The sequence below is a fragment of the Oncorhynchus gorbuscha genome, linkage group LG17 (genome assembly GCF_021184085.1).
Source record: "Oncorhynchus gorbuscha isolate QuinsamMale2020 ecotype Even-year linkage group LG17, OgorEven_v1.0, whole genome shotgun sequence".
NCBI lineage: Eukaryota > Metazoa > Chordata > Actinopteri > Salmoniformes > Salmonidae > Oncorhynchus > Oncorhynchus gorbuscha.
Genome location: NC_060189.1, coordinates 42546212 through 42570104, shown reverse-complemented (window position 1 = coordinate 42570104; position 23893 = coordinate 42546212). Strand labels below are relative to the sequence as shown.

At 42.0% G+C, this 23893-nt stretch overlaps 1 protein-coding gene across 5 annotated transcripts in view; it reads right to left on the bottom strand.

Annotated features, from left to right (window-relative positions):
* Positions 1-23893, bottom strand: part of LOC124002057 (SAM and SH3 domain-containing protein 1-like) — an 80372-nt gene that overhangs the window by 18394 nt on the left and 38085 nt on the right. For 4 of the 5 annotated variants that reach the window (XM_046309293.1, XM_046309294.1, XM_046309295.1 and 1 more), the window contains exons 2-4: positions 2411-2545; positions 2095-2145; positions 1597-1652 (exon numbers count right to left, since the gene is read on the bottom strand). In XM_046309293.1, the coding sequence (XP_046165249.1) occupies positions 1597-1652; positions 2095-2145; positions 2411-2545 (242 nt within the window). Of the gene's footprint in view, positions 1-1596; positions 1653-2094; positions 2146-2410; positions 2546-17630; positions 17889-23893 lie in introns of those variants that run through there. The other variant, XM_046309298.1, reaches the window with a different exon arrangement.

The window sequence follows — 23893 nt, the reverse complement described above, 5'->3', positions numbered from 1 at the left end:
ATGCGCATTTTTCCACCATAGCTGTGTTTCCATCAAATGATCTTGTTGCGGATAAAAGGATGTGCGTGATGACATGGTACACAACACATTTTGCGGTTAAATTCCCAAGTGCCTAATAAAAACAACAACAAGCAACTTCCTTCAAACTGGACGCAGAGACATAAAAATGGTATCCAGAAGTTCATCTGACTCAGGGGATAGAGATTGGATTTGGATTTATTAGGATCCCCATTAGCGACAGCTAGTCTTACTGGGGTCAGACATATCACCAAAAATACATTAGACAAAAGACTTGACCATTTGCATACATTTAAAAACATTAAGATGTAGCGTGTGTGTGCATCTGAGTTAACACAGGTCAGTACAGACACACAAGTAGGTCACATGGGGGAGAGGCGCTGTGCCGTGAAGTGTTGCTTTATTATTTTTTTAAACCAGGTGTGCTGTTCACTTTGCTATAAAATATGTAATGGAGTTCCATGTACTCATGGCTCTGTAGAAAACTGTACGTTTCCTTGAATGTGTTCTGGGCCTGGGGACTGTGAAAAGACCCCTGAGGCATGTCTGGTGGGGTAAGTGTGTGTGTGTGTCAGTGCTGTGTGTAAGTTGACTATGCAAACCATTAGTAATTTCCAACACATTTCTTAAATAAAAAGGGCTTCATTGCCAAAATCCTGAAGCATCAATTTAATGAATCCCCATAGCGAGCATATGCCTGGCGAGCTTTAATGTATCAGATGTACATCCCAGCAAACATATATTTTTGTCTCAAAACCGTACTTGACATATTTCTTGAAATATTAGATATTTGGTGGGGACACCTCTTAAAGAGACATGAAGATGTAGCAACTTGCTCACACATTTTCTCCACAACGTTTGCAGATAAGACTACTCACCATGTGGCCATGCTGGAGAGGGGTGTATATCACCAGGTGATATGTGTATGGGTGTGGCTTAAGGCACATTCATTCTGCAGTCTTTTAATGGGTGTGTTTCGGTAGTGCCATCAAAAAGGTAGGACAGCATATGTTTTTTTATATATTTTTTTACATGCTTAAAAATATACAAAACTAATTATTAGGTCAGTTTTCTTTCAAATGTAATAATATAACATTTCAAGATGGTCTACTGAATTAAGTGTAATTAATTTTACATCTAAAATCATGAAATGTGTTTAGGAATCCAAGGTTGGGACCTCCACCTCAATATAAATAGGTGTATAAACAATGACTTTGTGCTATATTCATTAATAAAACATGTTTGTTTTTGCCTTGGAATGAATTAGAACATACATCATGAAGTACGTTTGGAGACTTAACCATTTTAGTTTCTTTGGGGTGGGTCAGCAGTTTACACCGCGTCTGTAGAGTCGCCCAAATACCTCCCAGGAGTTTGTCAATTTATAGAAAGACATAACTAGTTTCACTAGGACATTAAGACAATGTATGGGACTGCTATGACTTTCCTACGTCACTGATCGACAACACCAATTCAACTACATACAGCATGAGGACATCACAATATAACACACGGTACACTCCACACAAAGGGGAGACGATACCGTTGACGACTACTTCAGTATCTCTACGGTCTTACCTCCTCTCTGTCTCGGGAGTGGACACAGTGCTGCTGCTGCTCAGCCCTAGCGAATCCTGTAGAGAACAGATCACTGCAGTCAGACAGACAGGCAGGCAGGCAGACAGTCAGACAGGCAGGAAGGCAATGGAAACTGACAAACTTCGAGGAACCACAGTCTAGCTTACTGGCAGGCATTTGGTTTGGAACTCTTAATGTGCATCTCTTTGGCCACAAAAAGGCTAGAGTGCACATTCCTCGGGTGCATTTAAAACAAATGTTATTTCCGGACACATATTAACAGTATGCATTACAAGGCCACAGAGTTTCCATTACAGATAGTGAAACGGGAATTTGTGATCAAGGAAAACCAAGATGTTATAATGCCATAATGACAGGGCTGTGATCTGGTTCATAGCAGCTCTGATGTCTGCAGGACCAGGGCTGAGGAAATCCCTCCTCCCAGAGGGTGAACATACAATAGGGTCAAAACCAATAGGGAGAATAGGAGTCCGTCACCTGGATCTGTGAGCGAAGCTGCAGTGATGTGGGCACTAAGTCAACCTTTTCCTGAAACGCACAGAGGCAAAATAAGGAATGACAACATCTGAGTCAATCAGCATTTCAAAACATAAATATCTTGATAAATGAAATGGACAAAATTGTAACATGTCACCCTAAACTCACACACATATTAGAGGATTTAAATGAAAACCACATTTCTAAAGGCTTCCTCCACATCATTTTAATTAGAACGAAGTCTGTGCAAAGTGGGTATCCACAGATGGAAAAAACATATTCTGTATCACACTGAACATGTAATATATGATCGTACCATCTCTGACTCTGCAACTTGTACAAGTTTGCGTTTGCAGATCTCCTCCATTCTGTCTTGGACGTCAGTGAGAGAAGTGCTGTAATACTCCGAGTACTCCTGAGCCAAGTCCTCAAAGGTTCCCAACGAGCCATCCTAAAACAGATAAGACAAGGTCCGTAAGAACAGCGAGGAAGTCCTACCTCACCACATAGTAAGGATATGCATGTTACGGAGAGTCAGCATAAGCAATCACATTACATTAGACTCACATTCAGTGCATACAGTACAACAGAAGACAAGTAAACTGACCATATTTTTTTTTACGGCATCAACATCAGAAGCCATAGGAATGTGCAGTGGTAGAGAACCAGCAAAGTGTGTTTGTGACCAGGGCCAGACCGAATGGTGCGTCTCTGAGCTACTGTCCTTGCCTCTCCCCAGTTGCCCATGACCCCTACACTCTCTAGACCTCCTCAGCTGTGACCCTAGAGGCATAGCGAGGGGGGAGAAGCATTGTGACGCAGCTACAGTTCTCTTTGACCTCACCACAGTCAACAGGATCAACTTGAGTCGCTGTGGTATCATAGACACAGCTCAGTGTACCATAAATTATCAGGAACAGCGCCTTTTCCTTGACAGAAACCCAGGACCTCCAGACCTACACATGACTCTGCAGAGACTTCCGACTATTGTGTTCCTTAGTGCCCTTTGTTGTATTGGCTGAAGAAAAAGATGGGAAAAATTCAGGACTTTTGCAGACTCATCTCCTGCAAATGTCTTCAAAGTATTGCTAAGGATTTTCATCTCCCAAAATAAATGTCTAAAATTAATAATATAGTGATATCGGTTCACTGCCCTACAGAGCCAGGCTGAAATCATTTAAGGCCAGGCACCACAGGCTGAAATTAGATTTATGCATCTACCTATTAAGAAATCAAAAAAATGATATTTTGTTCCATTAACATTAGTATTTTCAAAAAGTAAACCTAACAATGAAAACAACTTAATGAAAGTTATAAAAAAAACAGATAATTCGTAAAAATCCACATAACTTCACAGATCTTCATTGTAAAGGGTTTAAACACAGTTTCCCATGCTTGTTCAATTAACAATAAACAATTAATGAACATGCACCTGTGGAACGGTGTTTAAACCCTTTAATTGCCTACCGTCTGTAAGCTGTAAAGTCACAGTTATGAAAACTTAGGACACTAGAGGCTTTTCTACGGACTCTAAAAAACACCAAAAGAAGGATGCCCAGGGTCCCTGCTCATCTGCGTGAGTGCCATAGGCATGCTGCAGCAAGGAGGCATGAGGACTGCAGAAGTGGCCAGGGAAATAAAATGCAGCTGATCATCCTCGCAGTGGCAGACCACGTATAACACCTGTACAGGATCGGTACTGCCGAACATCACACCTGCAGAACAGGTACAGGATGGCAACAACAACTGCCCGAGATACACCAGGAATGCACAATCCCTCCATCAGCGTTCAGACTGTCCACAATAGGCTGAGAGAGGCTGGACTGAAGGCTTGTAGGCCTGTTGTAAGGCAGGTCCTCACCAAACATCACCGGCAACAACGTTACCTATGGGCATTAACCATCCGTTGCTGGACCAGACAGAACTGGCAAAAAGTGCTCTTCACTAACGAGTCGTGGTTGTCTCACCAGGGGTGATGGTCGGATTCGGGATTACCTTCGAAGGAATGAGCATTACACTGAGGCCTGTGCTCTGGAGCAGGATCGATTTGGTGGAGGGTCTGTCGTGGTCTGGGGTGTCACAGCATCATCGGACTGAGCTTGTTGTCATTGCAGGCAATCAACACTGTGCGTTATACAGGGAAGACATCCTCCTCCCTCATGTGGTACCCTTCCTGCAGGCTCATCCTGACACGACCCTCTAGCGTGACAATGCCAACAGCCATACTGCGAGTTCTGTGCGTGATTTCCTGCAAGGCAGGAATGTCAGTGTTCTGCCACGGCCAGCGAAGAGCCCGGATCTCAATCCCATACCTGACTTACTTTTGATTTTGCCACCCCCCCCCTTTGTTCAGGGACACATTATTCAATTTCTGATAGTTACATGTCTGTGGAACTTGTTCAGTTTATGTCTCAGTTGTTGAATCTTATGTTCATAAAAATATTTACAGATGTTAAGTTTGCTGAAAATAAACGCAGTTGACAGTGAGAGGACGTTTCTTTTTTGCTTTGAGTTTATTTTCTTTCATTTATCATACCACCGTCATCAATTTTCATGACTTTTAACCACTTTAAAATGGACACATCAATAATTTCAAAGCTCACTACATTGAATTCCACATAACTTCAAAGTCCATTCCACAGATAATGTTAATAAAAAGGTGGACTACATTTAGTAACCTACTTTGAAGACATGTTGATTGGGTCTAAATAGGCTTTTGCCATCCCAAACGTCAGACTTCCCAAACACCAACTCATTTTTCTCAGCTTCAGAAGCATCTGCATTCACCAAATTTTGTCTGGTTATCCTCCGTAGTTATACTCTCCCAGACGGAATTCTTGATATGTGGTAAATTCTGTGTTCTTACATAACATTTTACTTTTTTTTTTTACATTTATACATTTTGTTTTTTACAAATAGAAAGATACAAAAATATATTTATCCACAATCTACTCGACAAGTCAGGTCCTGGATATTTAGGCTAGGCCTCACAAGTGATGCAGCGGTCTAAGGCACTGCATCGCAGTGTTGCGGCGTCACTAAAGCCTGAGGTTCAATCCAAGGCTGTGTCATTAGGGGTGTCCCATAGGGCGGCACACAATTGGCCCGGCGTCGTCCGGGTTAGTGGAGGGTTTGGCTAGGGGGGGCTTTACATGGCTCATCGCGCTCTAGCGACTCCTTGTGGCAAGCCGGGCGCCTGTAGGATGACTTGTCATTAGTTGAACGGTGTTTCCTCCGACCTGGCCTGACCTTTGCCTTTCGAGCACGTTGGGGAGTTGCAGTGATGAGAAAAGATCATAAATCACGAAATTGGGGAGAAAAAAAAGGTGGTAATATATATATATATTTACCCCCTTTTTCTCCCCAATAGGTATTCAGACTCTTTGCTATGAGACTATAAAATAAGCTCAGGTGCATCCTGTTTCCATTGATCATCATTTAGATGTTTCTACAACTTGGAGTCCACCTGTGGTAAATTCAATTTGATTGGGCATGATTTGGGAAGGCACATACACCAGTCTACGTAAGGTCCCACAGTTGACAGTGCATGTCAGAGCAAAAACCAAGGTCAAATGAATTGTACGTAGACCTCCGAGACAGGATTGTGTTGAGGAACAGATCTGGGGAATGGTCCCAAAAAATTGCTACAGCATTGAAGGTCCCCTAGAACACAGAGGCCTCCATCATTCTTAAACTAGAAGTAGTTTGGAACCACAAGACTCTTCCTAGAGCTGGCAGCCTGGCCAAACTGACAGAGTTCTAGAGTTACTCTGGAGATGGGAAAACCTTCCAGAAGGACAGCCATCTCTGCAGCAGTCCACCAATCAGGCCTTCATGCTAGAGTGGCCAGACAGAAGCCACTCCTCAGTAACAGGCACATGACAACCCGCTTGAAGTTGGCACTGAAGACTCTCAGACCATGGGAAACAAGATTCTCTGGTGAAACCAGGATTGAACTCTTTGGCCTGAATGCCAAGTGTCACTTCTGGAGGAAAACTGGCACCATTCCTACAGTGAAGCATGGTGGTGGCAGCATCATGCTGTGGGGATGTTTTTCAGCAGCAGGGACTGGGAGACTAGTCAGGATCGAGGGAAAGATGAACGGAGCAAAGTACAGAGAGATTCTTGATGAAAACCTGCTCCGGAGTGCTCAGGACCTTGGACTGGGGCAAAGTTTCACCTTCCAACTACCCTAAGCACACAGCCAAGACAATGCAGGAGTGTCTTCTGGACACTGTCTCTGAATGTACTTGAGTGGCCCAGCTAGAGCCCGGACTTGAACCCAATCAAACATCTCTGGAGAGACCTGAAAATAGCTGTGCAGCAACGATGGTTTTTATAAGTATACATTTGCAAACATTTTTAGAAATCTATATTTGCTTTGTCATTATGAGGTATTGTGTGCAGATTGATGAGAAAAAAACATTTGTTTAATCTACATTGTAGAATAATAGTGAAGATATAAAACTATGAAATAACACATATGTAATCATATAGTAACCAAAAAAGTAGTGTTATTTGAGATTCTTAAAAGTAGCCACCCTTTGCCTTGACAGCTTTGCACACTCTTGGCATTCTCTCAACCAGCTTCATGAGGAATGCTTTTCCAACAGTCTTGAAGGAGTTCCCACATATGCTGAGCACCTGTTGGCTGCTTTTCCTTCACTCTGCGGTCCAACTCATCCCAAACCATCTCAATTGGTTTGAGGTCGGGTGATCGTGGAGGCCAGGTCATCTGATGCAGCACTCCATCACTCTCCTTCTTGGTCAAATAGCCCTTACACAGCCTGGAGGTGTGTTGGATCATTGTCCAGTTGAAAAACAAATTATAGTCCCACTAAATGCAAAACAGATGGAATGGCGTATCGCTGTAGAATCCTGTGGTAGCCACGCTGGTTAAGTGTGCCTTGAATTCTAAATAAATCACTGACAGGGTCACCAGCAAAGCGCCCCCACACCATCACACCTCTTCCTCCATTCTTTATGGTGGCAACCACACATGGGGAGATCATCCGTGAATACTCTGCGTCTCACCAAGACATGGCGGTTTGAACCAAAAACCTCACATTTTGACTCATCAGACCAAAGGACAGATTTCCACCAGTCTAATGTCCATTGCTCATGTTTCTTGGCCCAAGCAAGTCTCTTCTTCTTATAGGTGTCCTTTAGTAGTGGTTTCTTTACAGCAATTTGACCATGAAGGCCTGATTCACGTAGTCTCCTCTGAACAGTTGATGTAGAGATGTGTCTGTTACTTTAACTCAGTTTCTGAGGCTGGTAACTTTTATGAACTTATCCTCTGCAGCAGAGGTAACTCTGGGTCTTTCTTCCCTGTAGCGGTCCTCATGAGAGCCTGTTTCATCATAGCGCTTGATGATTTTCACAACTGCACCTCAAAGAAACTTTCAAACTTCTTGACATTTCCGGATTAAGACATGAAGGTCAGTCAAAGTAATGGACTGTCGTTTCTCTTTGCTTATTTGAGCTGTTCTTGCCATAATATGGACTTGGTATTTTACCAAATAGGTCTATCTTCTGTATACCACCCCTACCTTAACACAACACAACTGATTAGCTCAAAATGTATTAGAGAAAGAAATTCCACAAATTAACTTTTAAAAACAAGGCACACCTCAAATGAAATAAAACGCATTCCAGGTGACTACCTCATGAAGCTGGTTGAGAGAATGCCAAGAGTGTGCAATGCTGTCAACAAGGCAAATGGTGGCTACTTGAAGAATCTCAAATATATTTATATTTGTTTAACACTTTGTTGGTTACTACATGATTCCATGTGTGTTATTTCATAGTTTTAATGGCTTCACTATACCAGAAGAACATTTATCAGATAGCACCTAATTTGCACATTTTTATAAAATAGTTTTTTTTTTTGTATATAAAAAAAATATTATATTTGTGTCTACAATCAACTGGTCAAAGTTGATTGTGATATGATTAAGGTAAAACAACAGCCCAAATGGGGTGTGGAGCCTGGCCTTAACGTACAGTATATACACTGAAAGAAATATAAAACACAACATAGTGTAGTGTTGGTGGAATGTTTAATTTGTTTCTCTCAAATTTTGTATACAAATTTGCATACATCCTTGTTAGTGTGTGGTATATTTAGAAGTTGATTAAATGGCATGATCATTACACAGGTGCACCCTGTGCTGGGTACGATAAAAGGCCACTAAACGTGCAGTTTTGTTACAACACAATGCCACAGATGTCTCAAGTTAAAATCGGGCATGCAACTGGCATGCTGACTGCAGGAATGTCCACCAGAGCTGTTGCCAGATAATTTAATGATCATTTCTCTACTGTAAGCCGCCTCCAATGTTGTTTCAGAGAGTATGACCAACCCGCATCACAATCGCAGACCACATGTAACCATGGCAGCCCAGGACCTCCACATCTGACTTCTTCACCTGCGGGATCGTCTAAGACCAGCCACCCAGACAGCTGATTAAACTGTGGATTTGCACAACCGAAGAATTTCTGCAAAAACTGTCAGAAACCATCTCAGGGAAGCACATCTGCATGCTCATCGTCCTCACCAGGCTCTTAACCTGACTGCAGTTTGGCACGCTACAGAAGTGTGCTCTTCTTGGATGACTCACCGTTTCAACGATACCGGGCAAATCGCGTATATGGCATCACACAAAATACTGACAGGTTTTCTGAACCACGTCCCTACCTTTTATTTTAAGCTTTCTGTGACCAACATATGCATATTTGTATTCCCAGTCATGTGAAATCCATATATTAGGGCCTGTTGAATTTATTTCAACTGACTTTCCATACTAACTACGATTCAATAAAATCTTACAAATTGTTGCATGTGGCGTTTACATTTTTTGTTCAGTGTAATAACCATGTGTCAATGTCTTTGTAATCGAATTGGCATTGTATTCTATCTTTACGCTTACACTGCATAACAGGGACTAGGAGATGGCATCATTGACTGAGACTATGCTGCTGAATCACATTTTGATATCCCCATATTGATACGACCACTTCTAATACAGTTGAAGTCTGAAGTTTACGTACACTTAGGTTGGAGTCATTAAAACTGGTTTTTCAACCACTCCACAATTTTTTTTGTTAACTATAGTTTTGGCAAGTCGGTTAGGACATCTACTTTGTGCATGACAAGTCATTTTTCAAACAATTGTTTACAGACAAATTATTTCACTATCACAGTTCCATACACTAGGTTGACTGTGCCTTTAAACACCTTGGAAAATTCCATGGTTTTAGAAGGTTCTGATAAATGATGTCAATTAGCCTGAGTCAATTGGAGGTGTACCTGTGGATATATTTCAAGACCTACCTTCAAACTCAGTACCTATTTGCTTGACATCATGGGAAAATCAAAAGAAATCAGCCAAGACCTCAGAAAAAAAATTATAGATCTCCACACGTCTTTCATCCTTGGGAGCAATTTTCAAAATGCCTGAAGGTACCACGTTCATCTGTACAAATAATAGTACGCAAGTATAAACACCATGGGACCACACAGCCATCATCCCGCTCAGGAAGGAGACGCGTTCTGTCTTCTAGAGATAAACGTACTTGGGTTCGAAAAGTGCAAATCAATCCCAGAACATCAACATAGGACCTTGTGAAGATGCCACCTCTTTAAGGAATACCTAGGATAGGATAAGTATTCCCTCTCACCCCCCCCCCCCTTTAAGATTTAGATGCACTATTGTAAAGTGACTGTTCCACTGGATGTCATAAGGTGAATGCACCAATTTGTAAGTCGCTCTGGATAAGAGCGTCTGCTAAATGACTTAAATAACAACCTGAAAGGCCGCTTAGCAAGGAAGAATCAACTTTGCAAATGCGCATGGGGACAAAGATTGTACTTTTGGGAGAAATGTCCTCTGGTCTGATGAAACAGAAATAGAACCGTTTGACCATAATGACCATCGTTATGTTTGGAGGAAAACGGGGGAGGCTTGCAAGCCGAAGAACACCAAACCGACAGTGAAGCACGGGGGTGGCAGCATCATGTTGTGGGGGTTTTACTGCAGGAGAGACTGGTGCACTTGATAAAATAGATGGCTCATGAGGGTGGAAAATGATGTGAATACATTGAAGCAACATCTCAAGACATCAGTCAGGAAGTTAAAGCTTGGTCACAAATGGGTCTTCCAAATGGACAATGATCCCAAGTATACTTCCAAAGTTGTGGCAAAATGGCTTAAGGACAACAAATTCAAGGTATCGGAGTGGCCATCACAAAGCCCTGACCTCAATCCTATAGAAAATTTGTGAGCAGAATTGAAAAAGTGTGTGCAAGCAAGGAGGCCTACAAACCTGACTCAGTTACATCAGCTCGGTCAGGTGGAATGGGCCAAAATTCACCCAACTTATTGTGGGAAGCTTGTGGAAGGCCACCCAAAATGTTTGACCCAAGTTCAACAATTTAAAGGCAATGCTACCAAATGCTAATTGAGTGTATGTAAACTTCTGACCCGCTGGGAATGTGATGAAAGATATAAAAGGTGAAAAATCACTACTATTATTCTGACATTTCACATTCTTAAAATAATAAAATATTTGTGGAGTTTCCCCCATTCTTCTCTGCAGATCCTCCCAAGCTCTGTCAGGTTGGATGGGGAGCGTTGCTGCACAGCTATTTTCAGGTCTCTCCAGAGATGTTAGACCGGGCTCTGTCTGGGCCCCTCAAGGACATTCAGAGACTTGTCCTGAAGCCACTCCTGCATTGTCTTGGCTGTGTGCTTAGGGTCATTGTCCTGTTGGAAGGTGAAACTTCGCACCAGTCTGAGATCCTGAATGCTCTGGAGCAGGTTTTCCTCAAGGATCTCTGTACTTTGCTCCGTTCATCTTTCCCTCGATCCTGACTAGTAACCCAGTCCCTGCTGCTGAAAAACATCCCCACAGCTGCCACCATGCTTCACGGTAGGGATGGTGCCATTTTTCCCCCAGACGTGACACTTGGCATTCAGGCCAAAGAGTTCAATCTTGGTTTCATCAGACCAGAGCATCTTCTTTCTCATGGTCAGAGACTTTTAGGTGCACTTTGGCAAACTTTGTTTTCTTGGGGACCTTCAATGCTGCAGATGATCAATAGAAACGGGGTGGACCTGAGCTCAACTTCGAGTCTCATAATTCAGGGCCTGACTACTTGTGTAAATCAGGTTTTTATTTGTATACATTTGCAATTATTTCTAGAAATCTATATTTGCTTCATCATATAATGAGGTATTGTGTGCAGATTGATGAGAAAAAAAATATTTCATCAATTTTAGAATGAGTCTAAAGTAACAAAATGTGGAAAAAGGTAAGTGGTCTGAATACTTTCCGAACGCTAAACAAGACTGCTAAATGACTAATCAAATGGCTACCTGGACTACCTGCATCAACCCTTTTATTCCAACTAACTATCTTGCACCGACTATGCACACACAAAGGACTCTACCCACACACTCACTACATTCTGTATGCTCACACGCACATAACATGTGCACACTGACGCCACACACACTTTCACACTCACCACATACGTTGCTGCTACAGCTAAGTCTATTATCTATCCTGTTGCCTAGTCACTTAGCTACCTCAATTACCTCATACCTCTGCACATAGACTTTGTACTGGTACTCTGTATATAGCCATGTTATTTTTTTCCGTTATTGTTATTCACTGTGTATTTATTCCTCGTTTCACTTATTTTTTTGATATATAAACTGCTTCAATCTTTAGCTCTGCATTGTTGAAAAAGGACACAAGTAAGCATTTCACCGTCGGTCTACGCCGGTTGTTTATGAAGCACAAATACAATTTTATATATCTTGGAAAAATTGTGAGTAGCAGCGCATTTATTTACATTTACATATTTACATTTAAGTCATTTAGCAGACGTTCTTATCCAGAGCGACTTACAAATTGGTGCATTCACCTTATGACATCCAGTGGAACAACCACTTTACAATAGTGCATCTAAATATTTTAAGGGTGGGAGGGGGGGGGTGAGAAGGATTACTTTATCCTATCCTAGGTATTCCTTAAAGAGGTGGGGTTTCAGGTGTCTCCGGAAGGTGGTGATTGACTCCGCTGTCCTGGCGTCGTGAGGGAGTTTGTTCCACCATTGGGGAGCCAGAGCAGCGAACAGTTTTGACTGAGCTGAGCGGGAACTGTACTTCCTCAGTGGTAGGGAGGCGAGCAGGCCAGAGGTGGATGAACGCAGTGCCCTTATTTGGGTGTAGGGCCTGATCAACTGACTTATGATTTATGAGCTCATCCAATGTAGATTAGGGGGGAGGAGGGGGGGGTATAGGCTACTGAATATAGCCTATTCACATGGCAGTTAGAGCGGCTATTGTTTACTCAGGCATGTTAGAAAACCAAAGCGAAAGTAACATGATGATTGGTACACAAGTGATGCTTCGTGATAATAGATGGATTTAACTTGATCATTTTTTGTCCAATAAACATTGGATGTGTCAAATAAATCGAACTCGGATTCAAACTGCAGCTCAAAACTGAAAATGTTCTTCGATTTAATATTTCATGCAGTTTGCTGTGGTTCCTACAGTATGTCCTCTTTAGCCTGATACATCACATGTCATGGGGTTGTTGTTGTGAGCACTCGAATGAGGCTATTACTGTCATCAGTCAGAACAGAGACATAAATAAACACCATCCCATTATATGCCCTAACTGTCTCGTCAGACGACAGGCTTCAAGTACAAACAGACAGGCAGTCAACTGAATTGACAAAGTTCAAATGGAATTCACCCCAACCACAAAGCATGCAGACACATTTAAGGGGTGATTTAAAACACGTGATTGGGGTCAATTCCTCTCCAATTAAATCGGTTTTAAATTCCTGAATTGAAATGGAATTTACCAACCCCATAACTAGATAAAGTATAAAGAGGACATAAATACATCTGAAAATATTAAAATCTGTTCATGAAGTCTTAGGAATTCACTTAAAAAGGGTATTCATCCCTCACACCACTACCTTGTGTGTATGCAAATGTGTCTACACTTTGCCACAACCTTAGATCTAAACTCAGAAAAGATTCATCGGTTACTTTTCATTTAAAAAAGGGGGGGAATTTCAAGGGGTTCGCATGCTAATAGTTTGCCACAAACAGTAGTGATGGGTGAAAAAAAACAGTTATACATTGGGATATTAGTTTTGATGATATATTGTAGACAAAACTCATTCTTCATCTTTCTAAACAGGGAGCCAATTTGTTTTCAGCACTTACTTCCATGACCGATCAAAATGTGTTCTCATGGCTCTCTTGTACCTCTGCAGCAGACATATGGTGAGCAATATGTCTGGATCATCGAATCGCAATACATATATCGGCACCAAAGTATCGTAATAATATTGTATCGTGAGGACCTTGATAATTCAAAACCCTCCCGAACAGTCCAGTGTTGTGACTACCAATACTGTAGGCTGACTTGTTTCCTTCTCGTGGTATGGTACTGTGTGACTGACTGGCACAACTGTCCAGAAAAGGGAACCATTCATTGATTTGCTTAAATGACATGATGCCATGTGGTCAGAAACAGCCTGAAATCCATCTGCGTCCCAAATGGGACCCTATAATGGCTCATAAGGCTCCGGGACAAAAATAATCCACTATATAGAGAATAAGGTGCCATTTGGGACACAGGGCTTTTCTTTTCAACAGTTGAGTTGAGGAATGAATGAATAGGCTGTGGCCCAGTGAGAGGCATAGTACTGTTCGATCACAGACAGATCGCCACTGCATGCTTCTTATAACCAGTCCATTGTGGTCTGACCACATTATATCTCCTGACCCCCAGTGCTTATTTGGCATGGTGTGCATGTTTCTGTTCAAAACAACATGTCCTACATCATAGCTAGTATTCAGTACCAGTCAAAAGTTGACACACCAGGGTTTTTCTTTATTTGTACTATTTTCTACATTGTAGAATAATAGTGAAGACATCAACACCATTAAATAACACATGGAATCATGTAGTAACCAAAACAAAAAAAGTGTTAAACAAATCAAAATATATTTTATATTTGAGATTCTTCAAAGTAGCCACCCTTTGTCTTGACAGCTTTGGTATTCTCTCAACAAGCTTGAGGTAGTCACCTGGAATGCATTTCAATTAACAGGTGTGCCTTGATAAAGTTAATTTGTGGAATTTCTTTCCTTCTTAATGCCAATCAGTTGTGTTGTGACAAGGTAGGGATGGTATACAGAAGATCTTTTACCAAATAAGGCTAAATCCATATTATGGCAAGAACAGCTCAAATAAAACGCCAGTCCATCATGACTTTAAGACATGAAGGTCAGTCAATGCGGAAAATGTCAAGAACTTTGAAAGTTTATTCAAGTGCAGTTGCAAAAACCATCAAGCGCTACGATGAAACTGGCTCTCATGAGGAACACCACAGGAAAGGAAAATACAAGAGTCGGCTGTAGAGAAAACCTTTATTATAGAGTAACCCGCCTGAGAAAATGCAGGCCAAATAAATTCAGAGTTCAAGTAACAGACATATCTCAACAACTGTTCAGAGGAGACTCTGTGAATCAGGCCTTCATGGTCGAATTGCTGCAAAGACACCACTACTAAAAAGGACACCAATAATAATAATAATAATAATAATAAGAGACTTGCTTGGGCCAAGAAACACGAGCAATGGACATAGGCCGTCGGGAAATCTGTCCTTTAGTCTGATGAGTCCAAATTTGAGACGCAGAGTATGTTAATGGATGAGCTCCGCATGTGTAGTTCCCACCGTGAAGCACGGAGGAGGTGTGATGATGCTTTGCTGATGAAACTGTAGTGATTTATTTTGAATTCAAGGCACACTTAACCAGCAGTGATACGCCACCCCATCTGGTTTTCCCTTAGTGGGACTATCATTTGTTTTTCAACTGGACAATGACCCAACACCTCCAGGCTGTGTAAGGGCTATTTGACCAAGGAGGGTGATTGAATGCTGCATCAGATGACCTGGCCTTCAGAATCCCCCGACCTCAACTCAATTGAGATAAGTTGGACCGCAGAGTGAAGGAAAAGCAGCCATCAAGTGCTCAGCATATGTGGGAACTCCTTCAAGTCTGTTGGAAAAGCATTCCTCATGAAGCTGGTTGAGAGAATGCCAAGAGTATGCAAAGCCGTCAAGGCAAAGGGTGGCTACTTTGAAGAATCTCAAACATATTTTGATATGTTTAACAGTTATTTTTGGTTACTACATGATTCCATATACGTTATGCCATAGTTTTGATGTTTTCACTATTATGTGAAGGGGGGGGACCAGTATGAACATGTATGCCCTCGCTACTGTATGTCCCTCTGGATAAGAGCGTCTGCTAAAATGTATTAAACAAAGAAATGTCTAGATAGTCTTCACTTCTTACATTATGCTCTTGTGAATGTAACATTCATGGTTATATTTCCCAGTCAAGATCATGCTAAATACTTTGTTTTTGTATACAACAGTCTGATGCTTGTCAGTCAGAGAGTAGAGGGAAAGCCATAACATGGCACCTTTGTTCTGACACTCAGACAAACTCTAGGCCAGTATGGATGGGTTGCAAATGCCCTGTGCATGTCCTGACAGGTGGAATCCCAATAGAAACTAAACAATAGCATCAGGGCTTCCTTACATCTCTAAACTAACTCTCTTTATAACAAAGCAGTAATTGAGGCAGCCCCTTGTAACAGGGTCTCGTCAGATCAGGAGTTAAAAGGAGAGTGTTGGCGTCACATTACCGGCTGAAAACGATTGGATATGGAACATCTCTGTGAAGACAAACGATCTTCCTTGACTCGTGTCCTGAGGGTAGGTGTTATGGTAGATGTCAGTAAGAGCCGGGATAGGTGATATTTTAACGAGAGAGAGAGAAAGGGAGGGGTTGTCCAGACGACAGAAAGAGAAAGAACAGTTATGAGTTGAACGTAACAGTATGCCAGTGGAAGGGAGGACTGTAGCAGGTGACCCAACTGTGAATTGTAGCCAATTCAATTGCAGCAATTATGTTACTGATTTTCTGAAATGTTGTAAACAATTTGGTAACAGAATTTCATGTATTAATCACTTAATAATTTATGAGTGTTGATATTAGTTGGCAGGGGTCTTTACTTCAACATTTGTGTCTTGATGAATTTCTAAAACCTTTAGATTTTTTTGGTTGATGTTTTCAAAAAAAAAAAAAACCTTTTTCATCCGTTTGAAAAGCCTTTGCATTTCTCTAATATTTAGGATATACAGATGGTTGACAAATGTATATATACACACACTACCGGTCAAAAGTTTTAGAACACCTGCTTATTTGAGCTGTTCTTGACATAATATGGACTTGGTCTTTTACCAAATAGGGCTATCTTCTGTATACTACCAATACCTTGTCACAACACAACTGATTGGCTCAAACGCATTAAGGAGGAAAGACATTCCACAAATTAACTTTTAACAAGGCACGCCTGTTAATTGAAAAGCATTCCAGTTGACTACCTCATGAAGCGGATTGAGAAAATGCCAAGAGTGTGCAAATCTGTCATCAAGGCAGAGGGTGGCTATTTCAAGAATCTGAAATATATTTTGAATGGTTTAAAACTTAAATGGTTACTACATGATTCCATGTGATATCATAGTGTTGATGTCTTCACTATTATTCAACAAGGTAGAAAATAGTAGAAATAAATAAAAACCCTTTAACGAGTGCAGTAGGTGTTCTAAAACGTTTGACCTCTTAGCTTTCGGTTGACTCCAGATTTGACAAGCGCCTATGAACTTCACATGTTGGTGCTCATGGGTCCTTTTAGATGGAAAATGACCCTATGCACAAGAGCAAATTTAACGTCAACAGAACATTTTACAAAAACATTTACTTGAAGAGCAGTGCAGATGCAAATTTTGGAAACAGAACGACGGTTTGTGCCATTGACGCGTCATTCCGTTGCCAAACTTTGCATCTGCATTGTTCAAAGAAAACGTGTTTAAAAAAAAAAAATCAGTGGAAATGGTTAAAAGTCACCCTTGTGCACAGACATGTATAGTTTGTTTAACTTAGCAATCATTGTTTTTATGGTTTGCTATACATTATACATTTACCGCATCCCTCTGTCCACTGTATCATTCTCCACGTCCCTTTGTGTCATGTATCAACACAGTCTAACCACAGAGGACTTGGTCATACCATACATCATAGCTATCATGTATACCACGACACAGTCTTTAAGCAGGGTCATACACACCATCACACACCTTGGCAAAACAGGACGAAACTAAGGGAAGGAACCACAGATTCAGCGAATAAAAAAGGCGAGCTCACAGCCACGAAAAGACGTTTACATCATTAAAGAACTTCATGACTTTTCATCCTCTGAAAGAAGGATACCGTCGGCAAACCAAAACTAAATTAACACCCTTCGTTAAACTCGACTTCCAATTGTATCTTTGAAAAACCTAACAAAAAAAAAACTTATTTCCCAGCTGAGAGAAAGAGAGAGTAAATGGGAGAAGAAAAGGGCTCCTTAAATTCTAAACTCACCACAAGTTGGCAGCCTGTTTGTTATGTTCTCCAGTTGTGCTACTCAGCTGGAACGACAGTCAGTCTCCTCTTTCTCTTTTCAAACTTGACTGAGTCACCACTCAGAACAGTCAGGGGAGAACAATGCAACTCAAAGAGCAGTGTCCAGCACACATGAAATATAGCCAGGGGACGACTACAGAATGACGCTGGAGCTCCAGTGAGGGTGGGGCTCTGTGTGCGTGTGGCTGCTGTAAGGAACGGGGTGGAGCTCGCTGCCCCAGCTGCAAGGACAGCACACTGCCATACACACCGATTCACTGCTAGATAACTTACACCACTCTGAGTGTTAAGGGGGGGGGGGGGGGTCAAATTATATGTAGGCATTCATTCCGATTGGTTATGGGTTACGTTTTTGGATAGGGTTAAAACAGAAACAACTCGACTGCTAAGTTTAGGCATTAATTCCAAATGATTAAGGTGAGGGATTGGGTAAAAAATATAAAAATAAATAAGAGTGCCAAGCACTGGGATTGAACCCGTGATCCTCAGAGACGGAGCTCACGGCTTACACCCATCAACCATCACTAGCAAGCCATGAGCCTACTTGATGGTATGTGCTCACCTAGAGGCTAGCATTGAATACCTGGACGAATGTGGAATATTGCATTGAATCTGGAGTGACTTGGCTGGTGTGTAGAACACATGTATCCTCCAAACAATGTCCTGCTGTTTTACGAGTTTTAACCACAAAACAGGTTATTCAAGCACGGATGAGGACTTTCTACCAAAATATTTGACGCTAAATGAGTATGGTGCAAAATGAACATAGAAACAGCAGGAAAAAGGGGCAAGATTTAGTGACGCTCATTCAACCCAACGTCTCACTGACCACCAGCAGAGGGAAGCAAAAGGCAACAACTAGCCCATCCAGAGATTCTCCCCTTCTAGTTTCACAGAGGGTGAAGGTTACTGAGGGGATATCAGGGGGCCAGGGTTCTGGTCTGGAAGGATGCGTTCCACTGTGCTCAGAGTACTTTTGGTACTGCAGTTTAGCTGGTTGAGCCCAAAAAGGTTCATTCACATAGAGAAATGAACCTTTGTGACAAAAATACCCATATAATTTTCCCAGCAATTGTCCTCGAGGCCGATTTTCTTTCTCTATCACTGATAGCCGAAGGTATTAACATTTTATATGACCATCCAATGTCTGCCATGCTTCCGGATGACTTTAAATTCGTGGCTGTTCGCGTTTGCGCCCGTGCGCACCGAGTGCGTGCACAAGTGTTATCGTCTCTGTAAAGCAGATGTCAACGACCACCGAAACGGTGTACGTGAATGCGAGTAGATTACCTTGAAAACAACGGTCGGCCATCAGTGGGAAGCCTTTCTAAATAATGTATTGAAAAAAGTTTTCAAAAGGAATGCATACTATTCAAGATGACTATGCATAATGTATTTATGAGATCAAACAACTATTTATGGACAAAGGGTGCCAATCTCTTAATCCTCCTAAAACAAAAATCAATCACAATCAATAAACATCTACAGGTAAAATCAACAAAGTCCGATTTACAGGTATAGAACAGTTTACTGCACTAATAAAATCACCACAGTAGGACTCTGGAGATTAACAGTATGATGCCTTTCCCCCTTCAGGGACTAAATTCAACATTTTTGATATCCACAACAAATATGCATTTCTTTGTTTGTCCTTCCGTGACTTGCCCCAATATAAGCCTACTCGCGCCTACTGTATGAGACAAAGGGTGGGAAAATCCTGTGTCGGTCTTCTAATATTAACCCCAGTACCTCCAGCGTACATCAAAGCTATTAAAATTTTTTTTAAACTATTGAACCTTCATTTAACTAGGCAAGTCGGGTAAGAACAAATGCTTATTTACAATGGCCTACACCGGTCAAAACCGGACGACACTGGGCACCGCCCTCTGGGACTCCCAATCATGGCCGGTTGTGAAACAGCCTGGATTCAAACCAGGGTGTCTGTAGTGACGCCTCTAGCACTGAGATGCAGTGTCTTAGACCACTGTGCCACCCAGGAGCTATGGCAGGGTAGCCAGGAACACAGTCATTAGATCGGTGCCAGAGATTATAGTGCAGGGGCAGATGGGGTGAGGCAGGTACGGGCTGCCTACACCCCCACCACACACACACACACACAGCAACGCTAGGCAGCTTGTGCCAGAGGGCAGTTTTCTGCCTGGATACACAGGGTGTCACCTCAGTGCACCAGGGGACCGGGGGATGGACAGGCGGAGGTATGCTGTCTGTCTGGGTCTGCCAGTTCCCCCTGAATATGATCATAAACTCCCCTGACTTCATCTGCACCGGGCTGGTAGGAGTCGGTTTACCTTAGCGATGGTAGGAGTCGGTTTACCTTAGCGATGGTAGGAGTCGGTTTACCTTAGCGATGGTAGGAGTCGGTTTACCTTAGCGATGGTAGGAGTCGGTTTACCTTAGCGATGGTAGGAGTCGGTTTACCTTAGCGATGGTAGGAGTCGGTTTACCTTAGCGAAGGTAGGAGTCGGTTTACCTTAGCGATGGTAGGAGTCGGTTTACCTTAGCGATAGGAGGTGAGTAGGAGTCGGTTTACCTTAGCGAAGGTAGCGTTTATGGTAGGAGTCGGTTTACCTTAGCGATGGTAGGAGTCGGTTTACCTTAGCGATGGTAGGAGTCGGTTTACCTTAGCGATGGTAGGAGTCGGTTTACCTTAGCGATGGTAGGAGTCGGTTTACCTTAGCGATGGTAGGAGTCGGTTTACCTTAGCGATGGTAGGAGTCGGTTTACCTTAGCGATGGTAGGAGTCGGTTTACCTTAGCGATGGTAGGAGTCGGTTTACCTTAGCGATGGTAGGAGTCGGTTTACCTTAGCGATGGTAGGAGTCGGTTTACCTTAGCGATGGTAGGAGTCGGTTTACCTTAGCGATGGTATGGGAGTCGGTTTACCTTAGCGATGGTAGGAGTCGGTTTACCTTAGCGATGGTAGGAGTCGGTTTACCTTAGCGATGGTAGGAGTCGGTTTACCTTAGCGAAGGTAGGAGTCGGTTTACCTTAGCGAAGGTAGGGGTCGGTTTACCTTAGCGATGGGAGGAGTCGGTTTACCTTAGCGATGGGAGGAGTCGGTTTACCTTAGCGATGGGAGGAGTCGGTTTACCTTAGCGATGGGAGGAGTCGGTTTACCTTAGCGATGGGAGGAGTCGGTTTACCTTAGCGATGGTAGGAGTCGGTTTACCTTAGCGATGGTAGGAGTCGGTTTACCTTAGCGATGGTAGGAGTCGGTTTACCTTAGCGATGGTAGGAGTCGGTTTACCTTAGCGATGGTAGGAGTCGGTTTACCTTAGCGATGGTAGGAGTCGGTTTACCTTAGCGATGGTAGGAGTCGGTTTACCTTAACGATGGTAGGAGTCGGTTTACCTTAGCGATGGTAGGAGTCGGTTTACCTTAGGAGCTCTGTCTGTCTGTAAAGGGGTACAAGAATGTCTTAAGACTTCTATTAAATACATTTGAAAAGACTGAAAGATGCAGATTGAGAGCAAGAAGAATTCCACGTTAACCATTTTAGTATGAGAGAGAGTTGCACAGTCCCCCAACAAGAGAGCAGGAGAACCTGTAGAGGCTAGCTGCTCTAAGTGGATTTTGACCCAAATGAGGCCTGAAGTTGATGAGGGACCACTGTGACACACTGTCATTCAGTCACAGCAACATACTGATTTTGAAGAGTGCTTATTCATTCTGACCTAGTCTGAAATCACATTATCTCCCCACCCTCGCTCTCCTCCTCCCCCTCCATCTTCCCTTCCCCCTCTCTTAACATCACCTTTCTCCCATCCACACAGACATGGACTGTTTACAAAACAATAAGAGACAATAAGAGGCATTACCACACAGAACAATCAAGTACGTTAGTCCTTGTCATAACGTTATGCATATCAGCCACTGATGAGCTCTTCCACATAGAGGCTGTTGCTATAAGGAAGAACATCCCACAGCGGGTGGCTGCTAATACATTTATTTTCAAATATCATTTCTTTAAAAGAATCACGGATAAAACAGAACTGTTGAAAAGGGCCTGAATGAAACTCTAAAAGAAGATGGGTGTAAGTGGAACAAACGCAGAGCATTTCTAACAAGCGGACATAATGTCCCAAAAATATCTCCACAGACAAGAGATCCCCTTCAAAATTCAACGAGAGAGAGCGAGGCACATGCCAGAGAGTGCGAGAGACACACAAAAAATAACCACACAGAAATCTGTATGGTTAAGGAGTCTGTCAGTGGATTGTTCCTGGCCCTAAACAATGTTTAATTCAGAGGTGCAGAAATCATTTCAACTGGCTTCATGCAATGGTAATCAACCCGCATGGTGTCTGTCCCAAATGGTACCCTATTCCCATTTGGGACAAATCCAGCAAGTCCCCTGAGATTTCAGCAGCCCATCCACAACACGTTGGTTTGCAGTGTTAATATTTGTGGGAAATAACTTCTCCACTAGACCCACACCTTGGGAGAGGCAAAGAAAGAGCTCCCAGGAGAGACCGGGAAGCTGTCAATCTTGTTATAACATGCTAGATAAGGCTGCAAACCAATGGAACAGAAAATAAACATTCAATGAAACCTACAAATCAACATGTTGTACATTTGTTGCCCTTTTCTGTTGTAAAAATGGGCCTACATTGTGATTACAATCCAGTGAAAAGATTTGCACCTTGCTGAAATGATGCACAGTGTATTTGGCCAGTGTGTACAATTTTCCATTTTATAATTTCATAGTTTATCTATTAGCTACAAAGACTCCAAGATATTGCTCATGAATCCTCAAACGTTGAAATATGACATTGACCATTTCTCATCAAGACCTTACTGTCATTTTAGAGCTATTAAAAGTGTGCTTAATACGACCTGCAACAGGGAGGTTGCACTTAGAGCAAGATTTCGAATTCACAACCATTAAAATGTTCATTTCCCCATAATTTCTGCGTGAATCCTTTTGGTTGAAGTATTCTGCATTATTCAGGGTGAGATGATATTTTCATACGTTTTGTCACTCAGTTGGATCTTATCCATTTAGATTGGAAACGGTCTCATTTTATTGGAAATATTAAATGGAATGCATGTTACTGCATCTTTCTTTCAACCTCACAATCTCAACCAACACCAGCTGGAAACATAGCAGGAGACTGGTGGTGACTACGCATTGAAGTGACTGAACACACATTGACAGGTTTAAACCAGCCAAATGTGAGTCACTCACACAGAGGCCTATGCTAGATATTGAATAAGAATGTTTTTTTTCCCTTCGTAACCTGGTCATAGAACTTCCACAGCTGTATTCCCAGTCATGTGACATCCATAGATTAGAGCCTAAATTAATTTAGTTCAATTGACTGATTTCCTTATATGAACTGTAAATTAGTCAAATCTTTGAAATTGTGGCGTGTCGCATTTATATTTTTTGTTTAGTGTAGCTGTGGAGGATGTCGTCCTTGGGAGGACAGACATAAAAAGGAGATGGGAAGGCTGAGAGTCAGTCTACTGAAGATCTATATGAAGAGTCCTAGGCACAAAACCTATTTCCACTATTACAGTTATTTGATCAAAATCATTAAATCAAAACACGCTTTCACCTGATTAAACAGAAACCGGGTTTAATATATATATATATATATTAAGAAACCGGGTTTAATATATATATATATATATATACACATTTTTTTTCTTAAGTAGAATTTATATTCCTAAAACATATTGAAAATGATACTGTTGCTGCTTGCTCTTGTCAAATATTTGATTTATAGCCAGGAGTCAAAAACCCCGGTTTTAAAATGTCCAAATTCATAATAAATGCTGAAATAGATTGTGATATTTTGAAGACCAAAACATAAAAATTACTCCCTACACATACATTATCACACTTGTTTTCAGATTACTTAAATCTGGCTAAATTAGAACCTTAAACAGCACACTCACCAAGTGGCCACTCCAAACTGGAATTCATGATGGGAAATATCTGGGAAAGGGTATAGAACAATTTCAAGAGTGTTGAAAGTTTCCAAGAGCACAGTGGTCTCCATCACTGGGAAATAGAAGAAAATATGGAACTACCCAGACCAAACTGAGAAACCGGGTAAGAAGGTGACCAAGAACCCAATGACCACTCTGACTGAACTACAGAGGTCCTTCCTTGGCTGAGATGGGAGAACCTGCCAGAAGTACAATAGTATCTACAGCACCTCACCAATCTGGGCTTTATGGAAGTGGCCAGAT